The sequence below is a fragment of the Simochromis diagramma genome, unplaced genomic scaffold (genome assembly GCF_900408965.1).
Source record: "Simochromis diagramma unplaced genomic scaffold, fSimDia1.1 OVJJ01000205.1, whole genome shotgun sequence".
Taxonomy (NCBI): domain Eukaryota; kingdom Metazoa; phylum Chordata; class Actinopteri; order Cichliformes; family Cichlidae; genus Simochromis; species Simochromis diagramma.
This window is the reverse complement of record NW_024386782.1, coordinates 987418-1011391: the sequence shown is the minus strand read 5'-3', so window position 1 is coordinate 1011391 and position 23974 is coordinate 987418. Positions and strand designations below refer to the sequence as shown.

The 23974-nt window shown below is 40.1% G+C and overlaps 3 protein-coding genes across 6 annotated transcripts in view; 2 read left to right on the top strand and 1 right to left on the bottom strand.

Annotated features, from left to right (window-relative positions):
- The window catches only part of tep1 (telomerase-associated protein 1), a 35220-nt gene extending 34344 nt beyond the window's left edge, over positions 1-876 (bottom strand). Inside the window, exon 1 of one of the 3 annotated variants that reach the window (XM_040014879.1) lies at positions 771-876. The gene's annotated coding sequence lies outside the window, so the exon portion shown is untranslated. Of the gene's footprint in view, positions 1-383; positions 571-770 lie in introns of those variants that run through there. The other 2 variants (XM_040014872.1, XM_040014888.1) reach the window with 2 other exon arrangements.
- A 179-nt stretch (positions 877-1055) lies between these two features.
- On the top strand, positions 1056-14433 carry zgc:66427 (uncharacterized protein LOC406256 homolog). The gene is made up of 5 exons (XM_040014991.1): positions 1056-1604; positions 2918-3013; positions 3394-3499; positions 5702-5804; positions 11687-14433. The coding sequence occupies exons 1-4, from the start codon at positions 1082-1084 to the stop codon at positions 5757-5759; spliced, it is 783 nt and encodes a 260-aa protein (XP_039870925.1). The 5' UTR covers positions 1056-1081; the 3' UTR covers positions 5760-5804; positions 11687-14433.
- A 2791-nt stretch (positions 14434-17224) lies between these two features.
- On the top strand, positions 17225-23973 carry si:ch211-284o19.8 (protein lifeguard 1). 2 transcript variants are annotated; one of them, XM_040014970.1, is made up of 7 exons: positions 17225-17679; positions 17787-18038; positions 19125-19390; positions 21011-21211; positions 22171-22299; positions 23301-23444; positions 23660-23973. In XM_040014970.1, exons 3-7 carry the CDS (start codon positions 19136-19138, stop codon positions 23792-23794), a joined length of 864 nt encoding a protein of 287 aa, XP_039870904.1. In that variant the 5' UTR covers positions 17225-17679; positions 17787-18038; positions 19125-19135; the 3' UTR covers positions 23795-23973. The 2 variants fall into 2 exon arrangements, with proteins under 2 accessions (XP_039870904.1, XP_039870912.1); XM_040014978.1 differs by having other exon boundaries at positions 17225-17944.
- Position 23974: the final 1 nt, after the last annotated feature.

Genomic DNA, 23974 nt, shown 5'->3' with positions numbered 1-23974 from the left:
AACTTGCTAAACTGACACATAATTGGGACTACGACGTTTAAACTTGGTGCGGTGATCTCCAGAGTTTGTTTTGGATAAAAAAAACAAAAACAAAAAAACAAAAACAACAACTCATGTTATGTCATCGATTTGACAATTATCCATATATAAAGAACAAGAATAAGGGCAGTAAAATCAGCCACCAAAGTCAGAAATAAAACAAACACTGATATAAGTTATACGGAAAGAACATTAGCTGAAATGAATGAACTGCCAAATGCAAACACAGCACAACATTTGCAGCTGAATTCAATATGGGAGCAAATGTTTCGTTCTTTGCAGTGACTCAAGTTTTCATAGGCGTGGTTAGCTACAAGGACGATTGCTAGACACAGGAAACTCACCGCAAAACCCACAATTTCAACTCCGTGGGTAGAGAGTTTGATATACAACGTTTCCGTCAGACGTTATTTTCTGTTTCGAAGCCCCTTCAAGTCAAGAGTAACCACTGATTTCCTGTAAACGGCTGTCATACAAACACCTGTCCTGTCAGCCGGCTATCAAAAGACCAGTGATTGGTCAGAATACTGTGTTCGTAATACGATTTTTTTTTTTTTACCGTAATACCGGACATATGGGTGTCGACCAGAAAAGAACAATTGTCACGCGCAATAAATTCAGATATATTTATTTGAAAAAGATAACAATCTTAGGTAAACATATAACACCATAAAACATATCTAAGCTGTTTAATGTTCAAATAATAAAGTCATTATGGATGATGAAGTTACCGTAAATGCCGGACTGAGGCGCAAAGAGGAAACGCAAACGCTCTATTTCCGCTGCAGCAGCCAGAACGGGTACATCAAAAAAGAAAGGAAAATGTGGATGGTGAGGACGAACTGAGGCCGGAGGAGACACGTCGAACTTCAACTACTCCTTTCACAAGGCCACGTTACTGGGCAGTTGGGATTATTTAAACTGTCCATCCGAGTATTTTACCATATTACGGGTCGTTTCGAAGTTAATCCGTCCACCTCGTTCTGTGGTAGTTTGTTTTGAGGAAGCAGCGCGGCTAACCAGCTCAATTAGCCTACCAGAGATGGGGACGAGAACGAGTCGCCTACACGAAGACACGGTTTCCTCAGCTTTCGGGAAAGATGGGACAAAGCGGGATTCCTGTCGGCGACCTCGCTGCACGAGGCCCACCAGCCTCGTTGTCGACTTTTCGGTGAGCTTCGATGACACTGAGGCTAACCGAAGCCGATCGGAGGAGGGTAGTGACTCGGACCCGGGGCAGCTCGGAGCGAGCGCGGACGGCAGCCCTGCTGACCACCACAGCATCCCCTCTAGCATTGGCCAGGCGTCACCCGGGGACGACGACAACAGCGAGGGGAAACCCGAGGAAGACGGCAATGTTAGCCCAGAGGCTCCCGTCGACGCAGAACACCAGCAGGTTGAGGAGACAGGCCGCACACCACACCGCACCTTTTCCGAGCGGCTGCCCGGGAATCGGCACTCTGCCACCCGTGTTGGCGCAAGGTCCGCCCGTGTTCGAAGCACACACCAGCGGCCGGTGTCAGAGGCTTGGATCGGCCTTTACCGTTTGAACAATCGCCACGGCAGTAAGTTAACATCTAAACAGCACCAGATAGATATGTATATATATTTTTAAAAATACAATCTGTAGCATTTGCGCCACATAAATGACATTTCCTTAGTAACGGGGCTGGTCTGCACCAGTAATTGTGGTTTGGCTCGTTTTTAGATGCCAGGAACGCTTGCATACAGCTAGGCGTTTTTCCACAGAAGCTACATAAAATCCATGGATGTGTTGGAGCTTGAAGATGACGGGAAAAGATTGCACAATACCTGAGGAGAAGGGGGAAAATGTGGGGGTTGACTGTGCTTTCATTAGACAGCTGATGTTAATCTGAAGTCAGACAAAATAATAACACAGGGCTATTAAAACCTTGACTAAGAGAAAAATGCAACTGTTGCATCCTTAAGTAAAAGACATGTTTTTTTTTTTTTAATATAACGACATCATAAATGCCACAGTGCAACCCTCAATCAAGCCAGTCTGGAATGAAATGGATTTGCTGAGGAATTTACATTCTTGGACAGATAATCTTTTTTTTCCCCCCCCTGCTCGCATGCTGACTAAAATAATCAGAGGACCTATTGTATGAAGCAGACCTGTGGCATAAAACTGGAAGTGATGATATACAAGTCCATTCAGTTCACAAGGCCTGCTGACAGTGGCTGTCCGTGGTAAATCCTGCAGCATGAAAATCTTAAGCAACAAACTGCCTTTTTTTTTTTTTTTTTTTTTTTTTTTTTTAAAGAACTTGCATTAAAATTGGAACATTAGTGTGCAGAGGAAGCCAAAAAAAATTGCACTTGTCTCAGCCTGCATTAGATAATCAGATGAATAGAGATGGTGGAGATGTGACGGCAAGCGTGACATTTTGAGCCAACACAGAGCAGTGTGGTGGATTTCCCAGGCCAGCCCTCTAGCAAGTGTAGGGAAATGGGTCACAACTGCACATGCCTGCTCACTGCTGGCAGCGAATCATAGATGGAGGAGGCAAATGTAGGGCAGCGAGGCACTGTTTCTGCCTGGCCGTCCTATCTACGAATGGCTCGAGCAGTGGCCATCCCTCAAGACTGAGTCAGTGTTTTGAGCAGTGAGTACAGTCAAATAACGCTATTTCAGGTCAGTTACACTCAGGGCAACGTCTTTCTCACCATCTCAGGCATGGGAACGCCTCATTTAGCATGTGTGTTTCAGGCTGCTCTTTGGTTTGCGGTTTCAGCTTGTGCAACCTAGATGTCCAAACACAGCACTTGTGCTCAGCGTGCATCATCTATCATTTATATCGCGCTGTGACACACCGTGTTAATCTTGGGTCTGTTGTGTCTGTGCCCTCTACAGATATCCGCTGTCCTTTCTGCTCAAAGCCTTTCCCGGGGGGTCGGATTGAGGATCACCTGTTGAGTTGCCTCACATCTCCTCCTCTACCTTACAACAGTAAGTATCGTGCCACTAAAATACTCCTACAGCTGTGTTTATTAAAAGGCTGGTGACTTAATGTCAGGGTTTTTTCCTATGCATAAAAAAAAAACACATTCTGGCACTCATCAAAGTGCCCTTTGAACTTTCCAGAAGAGAAGATCACAAAGTCTCTGACAAAAATATGAGCAACACTTTATTTTTAAGTAGGCTTTAATATAATCAAGTCAAAAAACTTTTGTTCATCAAACTGAACATAATAAGAGGAACATTCAGACTTCTGTAGACTCATTGCCTTTGCTATATATGGACTGGTTACATGCATTGCCATTCCCCAGAGGGCCATTTTTAGCCTGGAAAAACCCTGATTGTTGATTTGTGTGTTTGTGCATTTACAGCGGATGTGCTCAGTAAAGACAGTGGAGAGTGTTCCATCTGTTTGGAGGATTTGGTACAGGGAGAGACCATCGCCAGACTGGCCTGCCTCTGCGTCTACCACAAGAGGTATGAATGAAATTAAAATAAAATGTAGGGCAGATAAGCTTGTTTCTTCGCTCGGGACAAAACGTGACATTAAAAGTAAACTCACTGGGCAAATGTGGTGGTTTCCAGAGCTGACATCTATCTGAAACAAGGATGCAAAAGTTGTTCTGTACTAGTGTGTATCGTATATAGAGCTACACTTTTCTGAGAATTACAGATCGGTTGCTCATGTCCCAGATAGGATGTGCCAGACTCAACTCTGTAATCTTTGCTAAAGTGATGGAATTGGGAAGCCTTGTTTTGAAATTTGAGATAAAATGGATTAAAGCCAAACATGTGTTCACATTATTTTGACTTATTATTATGCTCATTTCCTGCCGTATGTATTTAATTCATTTAAACTTTGGCCACGTTTAATAAGAGCATCCTCCATTATAAATATGTGACAGAAAAAAAGGGAAGACTTTAAATATTTTTTCAGTAAGAGCTTTTACAACTGTGAAAGCACATGCAGGATTATTGCATTTTAATTTGACAGATGTGAGCACAGAGTTTTCTAAGTGGCAATGACATTTCTAGGAAAAAACTAAATGACTGTCAACTTTCATAATGTGTTTCAGCCCATTTGACATTTTTAAAACGTGCTGTAATGTTCAACGCTTTATTTTTTTGTAACTTCCAAGGAATTAATTACATTTCTAGGAGTTTTTTTTTTTTTTTTTTTACTGTGATCCTGTATTTTGTATGTTTCAGCCAATTTATTTAAAAAACAAAAAAAACCCCACATTGACAGTTTAAAACAAACTGTAATGTTCATCACTTGGTTTTTGCCCAGCTTCCAAGAAGCCACTGATTTCCCCTTAATCTCAGTACAGCCGATTTACCGAGATTAGGTAATCGATCACTCAAGATCCAGCCTGCTGTATTTTTTATAACTTTAAAAAAAATTACAGATAACATAATTAGTTCTCCAAAAGTTGATTCTGTTCATCTGGACGTAGCGTTTTGAGTGGGATTTGTTTTGCTCCTTAGTAAGGCAGGCCTTTATGCATCACTAAAAGTAGAGCGCAGGACTAAAAACACTGTAAGCACAGTCATGGACGGAGTCTGGTCAGTGCTTTGCGTGTGGCTCATTTGGTGAATAACAAATGTACATTAGTTGTACAGATTGCAAGTTTTGCAGTTTTATGAATGTTTACGTGCACTGCTGCTGCCATCTCGGATTGTTAAGTCTGGGTCGGTGAGGCTGCTCTGGCTTTCTACGTTTGAAAATTTCTAACTTCAAACGGAACGCGCTGCTAGAGCCGGTCACAAGCCGGGAGACAAATAGGATCACTAATCGGGTCTGAGGTATATGAGAGACAATCTGCCATAATGTTGTTTTGTGCTTTACTAGCTACACTGCTAACAGACCCAAAATCATTGACTATTTCTACTGAATAAAGAAAGTCAGTCGGTTACTTATGTGAATACATCGTGTGTGTCTTATATAAAACTACTTGTATTGATTGAGTGTCTTATCAATCATTTTAAACAGTTTATACAAGACTATACAAGTATTTTATTTTTTACTGTTGATTAATCTTATACCGGTTTTCATTATTCAATGTGTTTACCCAACGCTCAATGCAATTACTTAATTTTGTTTTAGTAGTAGCATCACCCAAAACATTCAGTTTAATTATCCAAAAAAAGGAGAGAGAAAGGAGCACAACCTAAAATCTCCTGCTGGTAAATGCTTTCCCCCCCCCCCCCCTTTTTTTTTCCCCCATCCAGGCTCATTAAGTATCGACTGTTTGTCTCAGCTCCAGATTAGTGACTTAAAGCCAATAAAAATAAAAGTCATTACCATCTGAAAAACATGAGGTGAGGGCACGAGTTAAAAGTAACGAGGCCATTAACTTAAGGGGGGGGAAAACTCCTAACAGACTTTTGCAACTCAAAACAAAAAGACAAAGGCAAACAGCCAAAAGAGGCCCCGAGGTCTTCAGGCGTCTTATCTCTGCTCCATTTGCATTCAGGGAGTCAACGAGGCCTTAAAGGATTGACTGCTGAATGTTTACCCTTTTATTTTGGTTTCACACCTCCTGTGAGTGGATTAGGCCTTGTGGGAGACGCTACAACCACAGGCAGACCTTCGAGCTTCTCCCACAGTCGCATGAGTTGATTAAAGTATGTCGTCTTGGTGTCTCCACATTCTCAGTGTGCTCTGTCTCCCTGCAGCTGCATTGATTCCTGGTCAAAGGTGAAGCCTTGCTGCCCTGAACATCCCTTTGATTGACTCATGGGGTCACATGTATTCCACGCCGTGACCAACCTGACTCAGGTACGTGCACTGCTGACCTGATAAATGACCAAAACGTGCAGCTAGTACTGCCTGCAGTGAAGAATAATGGTGACATTATGGTTCAGCAGTGGTAGCGTGTGTGCAGTCCGGAGTGCCTACTTGCACAGAGCGCCTGGTTTCAATAGGGGCAGCATGTGATGTATGTGGCACAACCAGTCTGTGGATTTCCCCTGTTTGTGCTGCCGTTGGTCCATCAGCAAGCTGTGGAGAAAAGCAAATTTATAACAGACTCAGTTTCACTTCAGCTCTTTGAATTTGAAGACAATGCCTCTCACTTTCGTGGTTAACTCTGCTGTTGCTCCCTTCCCTGTTCTGGCCCTCTTACCAACCACTCAGCTTTCTACCGATGCACGGCGTCATCCGTGTCCAGCAGCATGCATTTGGGAGGACTGCAGTGGAGAATGTTTGCACCCCTCTAGGGGATGCATACGCAAATTGACACAATTGTGGTACACTAAATTACGCATAACTACAATTATTAAGTGTAATGTATTTAGGTCACACAGTCATTTAAAATGTTGCCAGTACTACAGCCGAGCTGGTGGATTTTTTTTGCATCAGCAATTGTGTTTTTGAAGAACCAGACCTTCAAAGCTATGAAAGAACGACATTTATTATGAGTCCTATTAGCACTAAAGGAGGCTTGGGTGTAACTAAACATTGGCTACACTGAGCCGGAAAGTGCTGGTGAGACGGAGAACTAAAAGCCCTTCAAACCCCTGAAGACACATTAAGCTGTAAATTTAATTTGCAGAAAGTGTGCCCCAATAACCCACGTGTAGGTTACACAATGAAATAAGTCGCTTTGTGCATGCTTGTAATTAACCAAGCTACAGATTAAACTACAGATAAGCGCCGCAGTGCGTTGCAACGGGAACAGGAAGTGAGACATTGCCACAACAAAGCCAGCACCAAATAAGAGTGCCAGTATCCACGAGTTGTTGGCAAGTTGTTTAAAAAAAATAAAATGTGTGGTTAGATTTGTTATCTGGAGGGAAATAGGCCCCCACCTTGAGTGTGAAATTGACGCAAGACAAAGAGCTGCGACTGTTAATTATGCCATTATTGACGGATCCAGTGATTGCTTTCTTGATTAGCTATTGTGTGTGATAAATGCCAACAATGTCTGTAAAATGCTAGTCTGGTATGCACATTCATTTCCCAGTGGATGTGTTATAGATTTATTTACTGTTCATCAAAATGTGTTTTTCAAAATGGATTTATTAGTTGTACTTTTCAGAAAAGTAAAGAAATGCAATGTGAATCTTTTAGTTTAGCGTTAGCGTCTGAGTCATAGAGAATATAAAAGATGAAAGCAACTATTTACTTTTTTTAAAACATTTTTTTATGGGTTCTATTTTGAGACCTCAAGATGAGCTCAATAAGTCATCAGACAATGCCCAGCATACCCTGGTTAATCCTGCTTTCTAAAACAGAATAATCAGATTGAAAGAAACAGTTTGTTTTATTCAATTCAATTTTATTTATATAGCGCCAAATCACAACAGCAGTCTCCTCAAGGCGCTTTATATTGTACAGTAGATACAGAGGAAAAACCCAACAATCATATGACCCCCTATGAGCAAGCACTTTGGGAAGGAAAAACTCCCTTTTAACAGGAAGAAACCTCCGGCAGAACCAGGCTCAGGGAGGGGCGGGGCCATCTGCTGTGACCAGTTGGGGTGATGATGAAACACATGCTGCTTAGATACCATATTTCTAAGAGACAGAGATTAATAACAGATATGATTCAATGCAGAGAGGTCTATTAACACATAGTGAGTGAGAAAGGTGACTGGAAAGGAAAAACTCAATGCATCATGGGAATCCCCCAGCAGCCAACGTCTATTTCAGCATAACTAAGGGAGGATTCAGGGTCACCTGGTCCAGCCCTAACTATATGCTTTAGCAAAAAGGAAAGTTTTAAGCCTAATCATGAAAGTAGAGATAGTGTCTGTCTCCCAAATCCAAGCTGGAAGCTGGTTCCACAGAAGAGGGGCCTGAAAACTGAAGGCTCTCCCTCCCATTCAACTTTTAAATACTCTAGGAACAACAATTAGGCCTGCAGAGCGAGAGCGAAGTGCTCTAATGGGGTGATATGGTACTACAAGGTCATTAAGATAAGATGGGTCCTGATTATTTAAGACCTTGTATGTGAGGAGCAGGATTTTGAATTCAATTCTGGATTTAACAGGAAGCCAGTGAAGGGAAGCCAAAACAGGAGAAATATGCTCTCTCTTTCTAGTCCCTGTCAGTACTCTTGCTGCAGCATTTTGGATTAGCTGAAGGCTTTTCAGGGAGTTTTTAGGACATCCTGATAATAATGAATTACAGTAGTCCAGCCTGGAAGTAATAAATGCATGAACTAGCTTTTCAGCATCACTCTGAGACAGGATATTTCTAATTTTAGAGATGTTGCGCAAATGGAAGAAAGCAATCTGGTCAAAAATAACTCCAAGGTTCCTCACAGTGTTACTGGAGGACAAGGTAATGCCATCCAGAGTAAGAATCTGCTTAGATACCATATTTCTAAGGTTTTTAAATCCGAGTACAATAACCACAGTTTTATCTGAATTAAGAAGCAGAAAGTTAGCGGCCATCCAGGTCTTTGTCTTTAAGACATTCCTGCAGTTTAACTAATTGGTGTGTGTTACCTGGCTTCATGGATAGATAGAGCTGGGTGTCATCTACATAGCAGTGAAAATGTATGCTATGTCTTCTAATGATGCTGCCTAGGGGAAGCATGTATAATGTAAACAGAATTGGTCCTAGCACTGAACCCTGTGGAACTCCATAATTAACCTCAGTGTGTGAAGAGGACTCTCCATTTACATGCACAAATTGGAGTCTATTAGATAGATATGATACAAACAACTGCAGCACAGTACCTGTAATACCTACAGCATGTTCTAATCGTGCTAAAAGAATATTATAGTCAACAGTATCGAATGCTGCACTAAGGTCTAGCAGGACAAGCACAGAGATGAGTCCACTGTCAGAGGCCATAAGAAGATCATTTGTAACCTTCACTAAAGCTGTTTCTGTGCTGTGATGAGCTCTGAAACCTGACTGAAACTCTTCAAATAAACCATTCCTCTGCAGATGATCTGTTAGCTGTTTGACAACTACTCTTTCAAGGATTTTTGATATGAAAGGAAGGTTGGAGATTGGCCTATAATTAGTTAAGACTGCTGGGTCTAGAGATGCTTTTTGAGTAAAGGTTTAACTACAGCCAGCTTGAAGGCCTGCGGTACATAGCCGATTATTAAAGATAGGTTGATCATATTTAAGATCGAAGGATTAATTAATGGCAGGACGTCTTTGAGCAGTTTTGTAAGAATGGGGTCTGAAAGACACGTTGATGGTTTGGAGGAAGTAAATATTGGGGCGATAGTGGCTCAAGAGTTGGGAGTTCGCCTTGTAATCAGAAGGTTGCCGGTTTGAGCCCCGGCTTGGACAGTCTCGGTCGTTGTGTCCTTGGGCAAGACACTTCACCCGTTGCCTACTGGTGGTGGTCAGAGGGCCCGGTGGCGCCAGTGTCCGGCAGCCTCGCCTCTGTCAGTGTGCCCCAGGGTGGCTGTGGCTACAATGTAGCTTGCCATCACCAGTGTGTGAATGTGTGTGTGGATGACTGGATGTGTAAAGCGCTTTGGGGTCCTAAAGGGCTATATAAATACAGGCCATTTACCATTGAAGTTAACTCAGAAAGATCAATTGGAGAAAAAGAGTCTAATTTAACATCAATGGTACTAAGAGTAGCTGTAGATAATATTACATCTGTGGGATGGTTATTGGTAATTTTTTCTCTAATGATTAAAATTTTATTTGTGAAGAAGTTCATGAAGTCATTACTAGTTAACGTTAAAGGGATGGTTGGCTCAACAGAGCTCTGACTTTTTGCCAGCCTGGCTACAGTGCTGAAGAGAAACCTGGGGTTGTTCTTATTTTCTTCAATCAGTGACGAATAGTAAGATGTTCTGGCTTTGTGGAGGGCTTTCTAATAAAGCAACAAACTATTTCTCCAGGCTAAATGATGATCTTCTAAATTTGTGACACGCCATTTCCTCTCCAGATTACGAGTCATCTGCTTTAGGCTACGTGTTTGAGAATTATACCACGGAGTCAGGTACTTCTGATTTGAGACCTTAGTTTTCACAGGAGCTACAGTATCCAGAGTCGTACGTAATGAGGAGGTAAAATTATTAACAAGATGATCGACCTCTGTTGGCGTAGCGTTCAGATAGCTGCTCTGCTCTATGTTGGTACAGGGCATTGAAGATGATAACAGTGGGTGGATTATATTCTTAAACTTAGTTACAGCACTTTCAGAAAGACATCTACTGTGATAAAGTCTGCTCTCCACTGCTGTGTAATCAATTATTGTAAATGTTATCAGGAAATGCTCAGACAGGAGAGGGTTTTCAGGAAACACTGTTAAATGTTCAGTTTCTATGCCACATGTTAACACAAGATCTAGAGTGTGATTAAAGTGGTGGGTGGGTTCTTTTACAGTTTGAGAGAAGCCAATTGAGTCTAACAGATTAAATGCCATGTTGAGGCTGTCATTTTTAGCATGGATGTTAAAATCACCCACAATAATTATTTTATCTGAGCTAAACACTAAATCAGATAAAAAGTCTGAGAAATCAAACAGAAACTCTGTGTAAGGCCCAGGTGGACGATAGATGATAACAAGTAAGACTGGTTTCTGAGTTTTACAGCATGGCTTTGAAAATGAGTGACTCAGCCAACATGTCACCCAGGTTAGGAAATCCCAGTAAGATGATTTTGTTCATTTGGATTATGCTGATGTGGATACATCCACTTGAACAGACTCAACTGTCTGGGACTGTGCACGTAATTTCGTCAGGAAAGTGTTCAAAGGTCAAATCCCAGACGTCTTTTCCCATAAAAAGCAACCAGAGAGACTGCACCCTGGTGGCCATTTAGAAATAATGCAGGTTTAAGACACTGCTGCACTGGTTTCGCTTTTCAGACCAGGAAACTACCTCCGTCTGTTACAGTTCGATAATAGTTCATCAGATCCATCCGTTAAAAAATGCTCCAATATAATTTATAATAAAATAAACCAAAGTAAGTGGTTGAGGCTGAGTAGAAGCTGCTCAGCTCCGCCTTCCAGTCAAAGTGGCTGCACCTCTAACTCCATTTTCCAGGTGGATGAGTTCTAAGAAAAACTGCACTCTGCTCTGGGCAAAACTATGCTTGGAGGCCAAAATGTTTTTGTTTTGTAAACGGTGTAAAGGTTTTTGTTTTTAACACGGGAGTCTTTTTGATTGACTCACTTGTATTGTCAAGCATCAGGGGACATTTAGGGGACGTCTGCTAGTTATCAATGGCTGGAAGTTGCTCTTTGATCGAGCCCAAAAGGCAGCCTTTTCCCCTGCTGACTCATTTTTAGAGTGCTGCTCTACTCCTGAAATAAGGGCTTCTGCTGTAAAAAAATGTTAATAGTGACATCAAGCATTTGCGTCACAAAACTCCCTGCTTCTGGATTTCTCAGTGTTCACAAAACACTGTGTGTGTGAGTGTGAGTGGGTGGGGTTGGGTGGGGTTGGGAGAAGCTGCACCCTCAAAGTTTTTGCGTCAGTGCTGAACTTAATAGTGTTTGAATAGAAAATAAATGCTGGCAGCACAAAGAACTTCTGCCTGTGGCCACATTGTTTCTGTAAAACACCAAAAACAACAACAAAAAAGATATAGAGTTGATATAAATTTTCACATTTTTTCTGTCTTTGCTGCATTCTGTTTTTCAGCACAGTCCCCACAGCCTGTATTAATGAATCTTTTTTTTTTTTTTTTTTCTTCTTCTTCTTCTTTCGTGTCTTTTTCTGCCCTCACAGGAGACTACACTGAATCCGAAAAAACCCCAATAAAAAAAATGTGTAATTGAACAAACGAAAGCCCACTGTCACTCTTGGACACAGACTACAAATACATGAGCGGAGAACAGACGATCCTAAGAGGAAGCTGCACGTGAAGACACCTGATGCTCTCTGCTGGGATCGCTCCCTTTGAGCTTGACCATTTCAAGCCAAACTCCTCCCGACAGCTTAAAAATCCATGGTCGACACACCCCCTCCCGGTTGGAACAGAAACGACGGCGTTTATCCATCTATTCTGCGCAGTTGGCTTTAAACTGCGGAACGTATAAATATTATCATCCTAGAACGAACTTAAACCTGGCTGCGGGGGAAGGGGGGGGGGGGCTAAAAAAGAAAAGAAAAAATGGTCTTAACTGTGACTCTGGATCCTCTCCTGTGTATTTTCTCTCCCTCCCAACGGGATTGTTTATTTTATCAAGTGTTTTGCAAAAAAAAAAAAAGAAAAAATCCAAAACAGAACGATTATCGTTCCATGTCATACATTGGATGAATGTTTTCTTTTCTCGGCTCACCCCATAAATGAACCAACCTCACACTGAAAGCGCAAACTGTTACTATGTAAACATTGCTTTATTTTGATTGAGCTGGAGGTTGAGGACTTGTATTTGGTGAGTGGGGGCTGCCGTCATTAGGTGTTGGGTTTTTTTGTTTTTTTGTTTGTTTTTTTGTTTGTTTGTTTTTCCTCTCCTGTTACATGTAAACATTTCAGGGGATGTTTGGGGGCCTAACTGTTTGGGGAGTGGAAAAATAAGTTTTGTTTTCTTTTTGGTAGGTCAGACTTGTAGGTGGTTGAATAGCGGTGGGTTTAATGTGCTGCTACTTGGTGAGCGTTGAGTAGGGTTTGTAGGTATTTTACAGGGCCATAGTAGCGCTGGTGTTTGCACCAACTTGTGCACTTTTGTCCTTCAGGCTTGTTTTAGTTTAAACCATAAGATCCAGGATAAGATTGTTTGTGTGTGTGTGTGTTTGTTTGTACGCGTGTGCACGTTTAGATAACAACCAGGGACAGAATATGTCCTGAGCACAACTGTAAATTCAAGTGTGTGTGTGTGTGTGTGTGTGTGTGTGTGTGTGTGTGTGTGTGTGTGTGTGTGTACGTACGTACGTACTGTAAATTGCCCAGAAGTCTGCTTGGTGAACCGGCTAAACTGCATTCAACATCCTTCCTGTTTAATGTTGTATTTGGTACGCAACATGGCGGCTCATATGGTCGAAACTTCTACTTTGAAAGCTGTTTTGAGTTTTTGTCCCCTGCCTCCTCTGTCCTCAGGGGTGTAATTTGGATTCTTTTTCTCTGCTTTTGGACCACGCAACAGTTTCGCCATCTGGTTACACAAATGCCAGATCGAGGGGAGATAAAGGGACAGATGTATTTTTGGAGCAAGTGTACACCATGTGGTATCTGCCTCGATCCATAACACTGGAGGCTACGGACAGCTGATGGTTAATTATTACATAAGCAGCCCCCCCCCCCCCATTCCCCTTGGTTTTTTGTTTTTTTTGGTTTTTTTTTATTTAGGCTATTTTATTATCACAATGCTCATGTTTGTTGCTAAATGTGTTAAATGGCTATCCTTGGCCTTTCTTTTTGTGTGTGTGTGTGTTGATTGCCTTTTGCCTGGTGAAGGGGTTCTTGTGCAAAGAGGTATTTGTGGTGTCGTTTTTGGGGGCTGAGCTGAAGTGGAAGCCGAAACAGTAAGGCTGCTCAACAGATGCTGCCTGATACAGGTTGCACGTAGGCCAGTGGAAACTCTAGCAGTAAGAACAAAAAATATATTGTAACTGATTGCTTTTGCTGCCTGCTCTAAAGGTGTTTACCTTTCAGCGCTGCAGTGGTGTGGGGCGGTTTAGAGGTTGGCCAAGAGGTGAGCCATGCTCACAGGTTTGTTCACCCCAGCCTCTGTTGGTCTTTTCTGTCTCCCCCCCACCCCAATGTTCTGCAGTCTGCGGTGCTATAACCTGTCCCGTCATTAGAGGGCAGCCTTGTGCATGTTTCTCTTATTTTGTATTGGAGAAAAGAAAAATAAAGCCAAAAATAGTTTGTTTGTGCATTTAGGTCTGTGTTGTTGTGGGGGACAGGGCAGAAGAGGAGGCGCATTGATCATTTAGATGTTCAGATTACATTTGTTGTGGTGATAAGTTATGATATTGTATACTTTGGCTGGGAAGGTTTTAAGGGGGGGTGTTTGTGTGAGTGTGTGTGTGTGTGTGTTCAGAGGGGTGTTGGTGGCAGTTGGGTTGTCAATAAAGATTACAGACAATCCAAAACCGCCACGTTACTCTTGATTTACTTCCTTAACCCCCTCTAAGCTGTGCGGTGCAATACCTCAAATTTTTACCAATGCTAGCTAAATGCTCGGTGTGCAAACTAGCCCCTCTCCAACCAAGGATGTATTTTGTATAAATATTCTCAAGTCTTTGGTTTCGAATCACAGGGCGCCATTTCCCTGCCTGCCCTGTGATTACAGACCGATGTTTAAACTGTCACCACAGCGGTATCTGCATCCCCAAGATATGGACAATCTGCCTTTACTCTGGTATAAAACAAACAAATTGAGTTTTATTTATTAAATTGTAAATATGTAATACAATTCAAGAAAATTGCTTGGTCCTTGTCTGTTCAATATACTGTTTCTAAGCTCCGATCTTTTGTATGTCTCAAATTGTTTTTATATGTATTTTTTACAATAAATATGTGTGACAGATGTTTTGTCCGTGTCTGTTTTGTGTATATATATTTTTGTTTTGGTTTAAGTTGTCAAAAATGTGTCTCCTTGTTTGTGGAGCTTGACTGCGGCGCCTGCTTAAGCATATGTGTAGATTTCAGGAGTTACATTGGACATGTCATCTCCATGTGAACAGAAAGAGAGGAATCTCCAAAAGTTGATACTGTTCATGTGGACGTAGCGTTTTCAGTGGGAGAAACACTTCGTCACTCATCCAAGTGACTTCTTCAGTCTCAGCTGACTGCAGGTTTCCTCAATCTTATAAACAGAAGGAGAGGCATTACTTGTTCTTTAATAATTAATGTAAAGTAAGCAGAGGAAGGTGTTTGGTAACTAATCTTAAGCCATCGTTGGCTGTTCTTGTTTGTTTTCATCCCCCAATAACAAATAATTCCTAAAAATGATGAAAAACATCCACAATGGTGATGTCCGTAAGGTGCAGAAAAATGCATTTTGACCATTTTGAAAATTGCTGCTAAAATGCATCTGAGCTACTGAAGCAGATTTGTAAACGACATCACATTTCAGCAAACAAAATGCATAAAAGTAGCACGATTTCAGATACGCTTCATGGTCCAACTCTCATGACTGAAACCAGGTAAACACAGAAGATATTTATGTGATTTGAGCTAGCAGGGAAAATACATAAAGGCAATGTCCCCAAAAAAGTCTGTCATTTTACAGCGAGAGATTATTCACAAGTGGGAATACGGTCAAGACATTTGCCAATCTTCCCAGGAGTGAAATGTCCCAACGAGGTCCTGCCCAAGGACTGACTCTGCAATGCTCTGAGAAACTTGAAATCTAAGAGACTAGAGGCCTCAGTTAGCATGTTAAATGTTACAGTTCATGATGGTCCGATCAGAAAAAGCTGAACACGTGTGGCTCTTGTTTGGAAGGGTTCCCCAGAGTAAGGTTAATGTAGTTAACTAAAAATAATTAGATGTGAAAAAACATTTTCTAGGACACATCTGTAGTTTTAGGATCTGTTACTTTGGCAAAAACTGTATTACAACAAGCCTGCTGAGGCACGCGTTTATTGAGTTTCTAGATGTCTCCAAGACTGTGAGTCATCAGCTTTCAAAAGGTTCTGTGTTCTTACTTTAATACTTGTACTGATGCCACGAAATCTTACTTCTGACATTTGCCCTCCATAATATAATTAAAAAGAAAAACTTACACGAATAAAACTAAACATTTTGTGACAATATAAACTAACTTGAAACAGGAAAACTACGCTGGAACTTAAACTGAATTAAAAACAAAGTGAAAATAAAATTAAAACAATTAGAAAATACAAAACTATAATAAGTTAAATGAAATTTAAGGCAATTTAGGGCAACCTATGAACCAGAGTGTCTACTCAGCTGTATGGCTTTATCACATTTATATTTAAAGTCCTAAAAGAAACAATAATTGGATTTGTATTACTGTCGTAGGCTGACTTAAAGACTGCCACTAAGTAATGCACTTATTTTACAAAAATCATCAGTAACAAGCCAGCATATCAGTTATTTCAGGCTTATATGCATATGTGGCAGACAGCAAAGTGCACACTGCTGAGCATAGAAGAGGTTTGTGAGAGCCAGACAGCACAATGAGGAGCTTTTATAAAGCACAGTACACTGTGTTCAGGTCAGAGACATTATAAGAGCGAGACGTGGCACTCAAACAATCCTGAATTTAAATGCATGAGTAATTCAGCAGCAGTAATAAAAATCAAATCCTTCCAATCCTTATTTCAGATGAAAGTCACCAAACGTTTTAAGCAGTTTTGATCAGATTTGCCTGGAGATTCCATACATGCAATTTTTGTGTCCTGTGACCACCAACATTACAGTTAATTGAAATAATGCTTTAAAATAAACGTCCAAGTATCTAAACTAGCTCTACTGTAGCTCCTGCAGCTGGTACCTGCAAGTCCCAGCACAGCCCAACCATTATGCAATGGTTTGGGTCATTGTGCAATGAAGACAAACATCACACAGTTCCCATTTATGAAATCTGAGCTTTAAGTTTGTGATGTGGTCATTTCCAAGTTCCGAATTTCTGACTTTATTCTGCATTAAATCTAAAAATCAGGGAGGGCACAACATGTTACTGTTGCATTTAAAAGCATGTTTTGTGCCTTAGTTCTTTTTACAGTTGAAACCACAACATCCCCTCAGTATCTGTGAACTGAAGCTCCCAGCTCTACCACATGATGCCCCTCAGCCATTTCCTCTTCTGCACTCGACGTCACCATTGAACTCTAAGCTTGAACTGCTCCAGAAATTGACCTGAAGAAAGTAAAGTAACTTTAAATTTTTAGGAAGTGTCCGGCAGCCAGTGTTACAAGAATCACAGCATTTGTCGGGGAAAGAATGGATTTTCCTAAATATCAACACACACTATGGTTGTTTTGTATAAACACAATGAAAATGAAACTGAAAAGAGGCAGTGATGTAAACAGACCTGACAATATACCACAACCGTCTTCAAAACTATAAGCTATGTCATAATTTAAAAATAATAAACCTGTGAAATAAAAGCTATCACTTAAATAACAACTCCTCTTAGTGTCTGTTTGTTCATTATGGTTGTGTGTGTATATATACTGTTTTTAATTAAGGACAGCAGACATTAAAAATAACTGAAGTAAACACAAAATATTTTGTGTTGTCCCAAAAGATGAATATTTATCCTAGTACTTTTATTTTCTTGAGGGAGATATTCATCCTAGTATTCTTTATTTTTGAGGGACAGGTAAAAAAAAATCACGTAATTCTTTGTTTTTACATTCATCAGGTCCCAATCAGCCCAAATAGCAAAGAGAAATTAAAAATGCATGCCATGAAAGAGTTCGGGTCTTAGGAGGTTAAAGTGAATGAAAGTTTAACAGATTCAAAATGAAAGCAGAACAGTCAGTAGCTTCTGATCAGATGATTCGAGAGGCTGACTGCTGGAGTAAGGGCTCAGCAAATTTGCTGCAGAAGGAGAAGCCTGGCCATATTGTCACAAACTGCAGTTTAGGTAGACTGTGAGAAAAAGGATACGGCAGGATGACGGCAACAAATGGCAAACCTTTATTCAGGTTGCAAGCAGTCCAGGAAACAAGTCCAAAAATAGGGGCAAACAGAAAGCCAAATCAAAGCAGAGAGAAGGCACACAACTGAGCAACTAATGAATGATGCAGCCACTATGTCAAAATCTAAGGGAAAGGAGAGGACTATTTATACATATAAGGTAATCAGGGAAGCAGGAACAGCTGGAGGAATGATACACAGGTACAGACAATCAGGACAATGACACAGGGGAATATGTAAAAATCAATCATTTTTACATTTTTACAGCACTCAATTCTGGAAGTTCAGACTGAGGAGGACCCTGGGAAGTCCTTGGACACTTTAATGGCCAACGATCTGTTAAGAAACAAAGGAGTTTTTAAACCCTGTCAGTCATCAGAAGGTTTCGCCACTTTAAAGTGGAAGGAAGTGAAACTCGATATCACGTAAGTAAAATATACAGTTGCCATCGTCAGCCTGTCCAGGTTTAACGTGTAGCCTTCATCACATGAAGTACTGTGGGATTATCAAGCAACAGAGGTAGGAAGAACAATAATTTACTCTCTATTATAGACATATACTACAGTAGGTAAAAGGTAACGTCCTGTGTACCTGACACCAGTGCTTCTCCTACTGGTAAAAACAACTATTTGCAAGTTTTATAGTTTACTTAATTTGCACTGTTCTTGTTTCATTTAATTATCTGGACTGCTTTTTCTAAATAAGGCAGCATTATTTCATTCATGGATCTGATCATGTCTAATTTCAGACTCTTACTTTACTGATGTTGTGATCATTATTTAAGTTTTGCTGTGTTTAGACGTTCAGATTCTTGTGGATGTCTGATATGATTTCCACTCGTAGTGTGGCCAAAAATCTGAAAGGTTTAAAAGGCCACCATGACTCTGGGTCAGTTCCCTTTATAGACTTCTAATTCAAATGTCCATAAAAACAGAATTCATGTAAGATGCAGCAAAAACTGAGCTCTGTCCATTAAACACTTCATTGTCTACAAGTAGTCTTAACTTAAAAAAGATCAAGGATATTCACAGCAACAGTTCATTTGTAACAAAATTAGCTAAAATAATATTGTGTAATGTGCATTAAACTTAAATGAAGTAAAGTAAGGTCATTTGTGTTCAAGTGTTTAATTTTTAAGTAAAGACAGCATGTCTAATTTTAGTGTGAAAGCTGCAATATAGCTTGCAAAATAAGTTCAGTTTAATTGGGTATCATAAATCTTTTAGCCAACATCAGCTGACACAACACCAACTTTCCCACGGTAAATGCTGAAATCAAACATTTTACTTCTCAGTGCCCACATCATTCTTGTGTAACAAGTCAGCAGCAAGCCTGGATTTTTTTTAAAAAACAATCTGCATCTGACTTGCAATGCTGTGCATGACCCTTCTGTCCGCATTCAGAATTATTGCAGCTATTTGAAACCAAAGATATGAGTAGAAATATTCTTTTAGTAGCTCGGTTACTGATTTTAATGACGTCCTCGTGTTTTTTTGTATTTTTTTAAGCCTTGCACTTTCCACTTGTGCTGATATACATGCCACAGCTGATGTTTACTTGAATTTAACTTTTACATTTGGTTCCTCTTTTGTCACTGACTTTCAGTTTTTACCAGAATGTCAGCAGACTCCATCACTTCCAAGGAGACACAGCACGATCCCGGCTATGATGTCCCCTCAGCATCGATGCATTCCTACCAAGGAGAGCAGCCTCCAGCCTACTCTGAAGCCCCACCAGTGTACAAACCACCTCAAATCTCTCGTTATGAGTCTTTCCATGACATAAACCCACAGATATCATCAGAAACGACTCCGCTGGTGTCCTCATCTTCCTTTGATGACGAGATAGTGAGGAAAGGGTTTATTAGAAAGGTTTGTACGCTACGTTTTGGACGATAACTCTAAGAATCCACCATAAATGTTGAAAATCTTTCTGAGACATGTGCGCCAAGTACTCTTTGTATTTGCTGCAACACAACAACACAAAACTGTTTTCTTTTGTTGTTGTTATGATCAGTAATTTTAACTCCATTTAGCTATAAAATAAGTAATATTATGCACCTTAAAAAAATCTGACTAAATTAAATGAGTAAGTAAACTTTCTTGCCCCTGAAAAATGACATATTATTCTATATTCTGAAACTGAAAATAACACAAAAGCTCATAAAAATAAAGCAATTTTTAAAACTAAAAACTAGACTGAAACAATAAAAGAGGAAAAGAATCAAAAAGGAATTAAAACATACAAAACTTAAGTAACCCTGAATTTCACAGCCAGTTACAGGAAGCCGTAATGGCACGTCAACATAGCAGCCAGATGTTTTGGTCGGGTCTACTTTCACACAACAGCCACTTGGAGTGGGAGAAGTTGGGTGTTTCAAATCCTGTTTACTTTTAGGGAGCTGTTTATTTTATGAACTGGTAATTGCAGCACGTGGTAATCACATGTTACAGTTGGCAAAATCAGGAACTATTTTGTGCCTGTATGCGGAAGATTAAGGAGGCTGTTTCTCTCACTTTCTTCCTGAGCACAAATAAATAGATTTGAGAAAAGAGAGAAGTCAAACTTATTTTCAAGGACCACACAAGCATCCTTGAATTTCCACGCCCTCCCTGAGCCTGCAAGGGTCCTTACCGGGTACTCCAGCTTTCTCCACAGTCCAGAGACCCACACTTTGGTTAACTGTTGATATTGAACAGGCCAAATGTGATCGGCTGCCACTCTGTTAGGATGGCCACAGATTAACAACCTCTCCAGGTTGTATCCTGCCTCTCACCCTATGACAGCTGGGATAGGCTCCAGCTGCTAAGTGACCCTGAACTGGATAAATTGAGGAAAATGAATAGATGATCTACATACAACCCAATTTGAGTGGGACTAGCCAGTAAAGACATTGTATAACAACCCATCTTTATTTTAATATAGAGAACTAAAAGTATGTTTTAAAAACAATAACACTTAATGAACCCTGCTTTTGCAGATGATACACCTTTAAAAAGTGTATATCTGATTTATTGCTATTATAATTCACAGCGACTGTTGAAAAGCACAAACTCTTCACATTTACAGGTTTCACGCACTAAACATTGATAGTATTTTACTCTGTGATTGAAATAACTTCTCGAGATCTAAAAAATACTCAACTTTTAATATTCTTTGACTCCAGTGTGATGAAGTTGGTGTTACCTCACCAGGTACTGTATGCATTTTACTGAAAAATCAAAGATTTCTTTGGGCCATCCTGGGGGCTGGTCTGGGGTCTTTGGTGAGCCAACTCTGGCTCCAGAACTGCATGTTTGACACCACGTTTATAATATTTCAAAGCAGCCTCTGACTAAGGAAACAGTTGACATTGTTGGACTAGTTCTTCTTTGTTAATGTGAGTTAAATTTAAGGAAAAACATTTGCAGTTTTCTTTTACAGTGTAGTTACTTAGTAATAAAGTTGTAATTTAAAAAACAAAACTCAGCCTTTTCTCTTTTCCTGCACAGGTTTTTAGCATCGTGACGCTCCAGCTGCTGTTCACCTTCACTGTAGTGTGCGTGTTCACCTTCTCCAGCGTGGTCAAAGAGGCAGTGCAATCAAACATTTGGGTCTATCTCAGTTCCTTCATCGTCTTCGTTGTGGTCGCCATCGCCCTCAGTTGCTGCAAGTCCTTCAGCCAGCATCACCCGTGGAACATTGTGGCACTGGTGGGTCACAAATAACAAAACCATGTATCAAATGGATATGAAACACGGCACAGTCACATTTTTGGAAAGAGAAGTGAAATACTTTGGTCATGCAGTCAGGATGGCACCTCAGCTTGTGAACCACTTAACTAAAAACTAGAAGTTAAAGTATAAGTGCTAAGTGCTCAGCAATAACTTTGTTAAAAAAAAGGAAATAAAGGTCAGAATAAGAACAACAGCAACAAAAAAAAACCACTGATGACTTTTGTCAAAGATTTAGACTTCCACAAACATATGGTAAATGTTCTGGCACTTATGTAGCACTTTTCTATTCTAACTGAGAACTCAAAGCTCTAAATGACTTGTGAAAAGTTTGCTTTTTACATTTTCCAAAACAAAACCTCTAAAGTTTTCTCTAAAGGGCAGCAGATTCACTGAGTGATTTCAGGTTTGGTTGGCATGTTAATTTAGGACAGGCTCTTCCTGTTCCTGTTGTTGTTAAATACTGCACGTACAGCAGAGCAAAACGCAAGCAGAAGCTCACTGCTGCACCTTTTCTTTTAAAAGCACTCATTAAGTGCATTCATGTCTGAATGCATGGCAAGTGTATGAATGAGTGTGTGTATAAGAGAAAAAGAAAAAGCCTTAAACCAAACCTGCTCATGTGTTCTGCTTTCTTATCTAGGTCACCTCAACCCAGCAATTCCTGGAAGAGACTGGCAAACACAACAAACTAGAAAAGCAGAGGCCAAAAGGCCACATTGCCCGAATATAAAAGTTTGTTTTTTCAGTGTCGGAAACAAGCATCCATACCTGAAGACCACGTTCACACAATTTCTTTCTGGCCTTGCTTCTTGTACATGTTCTGTTCTGTTTTCATTATTTGATATGTTCTTATTTTTTGTTTTGAGTGAAAATAAGTGGAAAATGTGTTTCACGTGTTCTGGAGATGTTTAATGCACTTAATTTTCTACCTCCAGTTTGTTGTCACCGTGAGCATGTCATACATGACGGGGACCATCGCCTCCTTTCACAACACCACTGCTGTGATCCTGGCTATGGGAGTAACGCTGGCCATTTCTATCTCAATCATCGCTTTTTCAGCGCAGGTGAGACCGTCAGGCTGTGCAGAAGCGCTACATTTGAAAAGCTTTCTTCTTCTTCTTCTTCACCAAAGCAGAGTGCAGATTTCTCAGCTGACTTTGAAGTCAAAACTCTGAAAGGTTTCTGTAAAGAAAATCCACAGCACATCAGAATAACACAAAATGCATGCAGTGAAAAATGTAACGTGAAAGGGAAGCTGATTAACTATTTGGTCATAGATGATTTTAATAGACTGATATTTGTAAGACTGATATCAATATTTGGTTATTCAAAAATCGAATATTCTGATATTTCAGTTTTTTTTTCTTTCAGACACATGAAACATAAATAGATTCCCCTAACATTCATTATCTGTATTTATTTATTCACTGCTTTACGTTCTGCCCGACTCTGCTTGGGTCAGAGGGTTGTTTTGTTTGTGGCGTTTCCAACATGTGTTGCCAGCAGGGAAGTTGCAGGTTGCCCTCTGGTGGACAAACTATGCAACTTCACCACTCATACCATGGTTGAAGGATTCCATTATTATATTTTTTTTTAATATTCATTTATAAATACCGATACTGATCAGCCCAACCAATAGTTTTTTTAAAATCTCCCCTCTATTTTTTAATGATTAAGCAATCTTTCATTTTAAAGAAAATTATAAATCACTGGTCCCGGCTCCTTCAGTGCAAACATTTGCTAATTTTGCAGGTTTTTTTTTTATATCACAGTAAATTTAATATTGCTCATATTGTAGATTATTTCTCATCCAAGACATTTAAATACATCAACATAGTCCCTTGGAGAGTATGCAAACACTTTTTCCTTGCATTTGAAAGATCTGAAATGCCTTATTTTATGAGACTCATATGCTTCAAGTTTCAAAAGATTAATATTTCACATGTTCATTTCATATGTCACATGGTTACTGTGCACTACAGAAAAAAAAATCTAAATAAGATTAGACACTGATAGATTATTTAATAATGACATTCATGTCTTTATGTCTTTCTGTTATTTGCAGACTCGCTATGATTTTACTTATTGCAACAGTGCTTTGTTGATTCTGGTCGTGGACGTCGCCATGTTTGGGATATTTTGCACATTCTACTACAGCTACATCGCTGAAGTTATCTATGGATGTCTGGGAGCTCTGTTGTTTTCATTGGTGAGAGAAGGAACAAGATCCAGTAAGGTCCACAGGTTTTCGAACGAGGACACTTTTAAAATACAACAACAAAGAGTTTCAGCTTTAATTCAAGGAGTTTAAATGAATCTGCATTAGCTGTATTTTGTTTAATTTAAAATACAGTGTATTTTAATATAATTTGATCACATTTTTCTCACACTGGTCTAAATCTCCTCCTCCTCTGCCTCTCTTAGTACCTGGTGATCGACTGTCAGCTGGTGATGGGGAGGATGGCCTACAGTGCAGATCCAGAAGATTACATCAACGCTGCTCTCAGAATCTACTTAGATGTAGTCCTAATTTTCCTCTACATCCTGGGGAGGAGGTGAAACTGCATATACAAAACAAACGGACACTTCAGACTGTGGATTAAAATGTCCTCTATCATTATGTGCTGTATATAATCTCCTCGCATCATGTCACACACAAAAAAAAAAATCTGTTTGCATAGAATCTTGTCTTTGTCTCAGATTTAAATCCATTAAAAATCAAACAAAAAAACACCACAC

Coding starts and splice junctions, on each gene's coding strand:
- zgc:66427 (XM_040014991.1), top strand. CDS start 1,082: ATGGGGACGAGAACGAGTCGCCTACACGAAGACACGGTTTCCTCAGCT. Junction 3,014..3,393: donor TCCTCCTCTACCTTACAACA/GTAAGTATCGTG, acceptor GTGCATTTACAG/CGGATGTGCTCAGTAAAGAC. Junction 3,500..5,701: donor CTCTGCGTCTACCACAAGAG/GTATGAATGAAA, acceptor GTCTCCCTGCAG/CTGCATTGATTCCTGGTCAA.
- si:ch211-284o19.8 (XM_040014970.1), top strand. CDS start 19,136: ATGTCAGCAGACTCCATCACTTCCAAGGAGACACAGCACGATCCCGGC. Junction 21,212..22,170: donor CGTGGAACATTGTGGCACTG/GTGGGTCACAAA, acceptor TTCTACCTCCAG/TTTGTTGTCACCGTGAGCAT. Junction 23,445..23,659: donor GAGCTCTGTTGTTTTCATTG/GTGAGAGAAGGA, acceptor TGCCTCTCTTAG/TACCTGGTGATCGACTGTCA.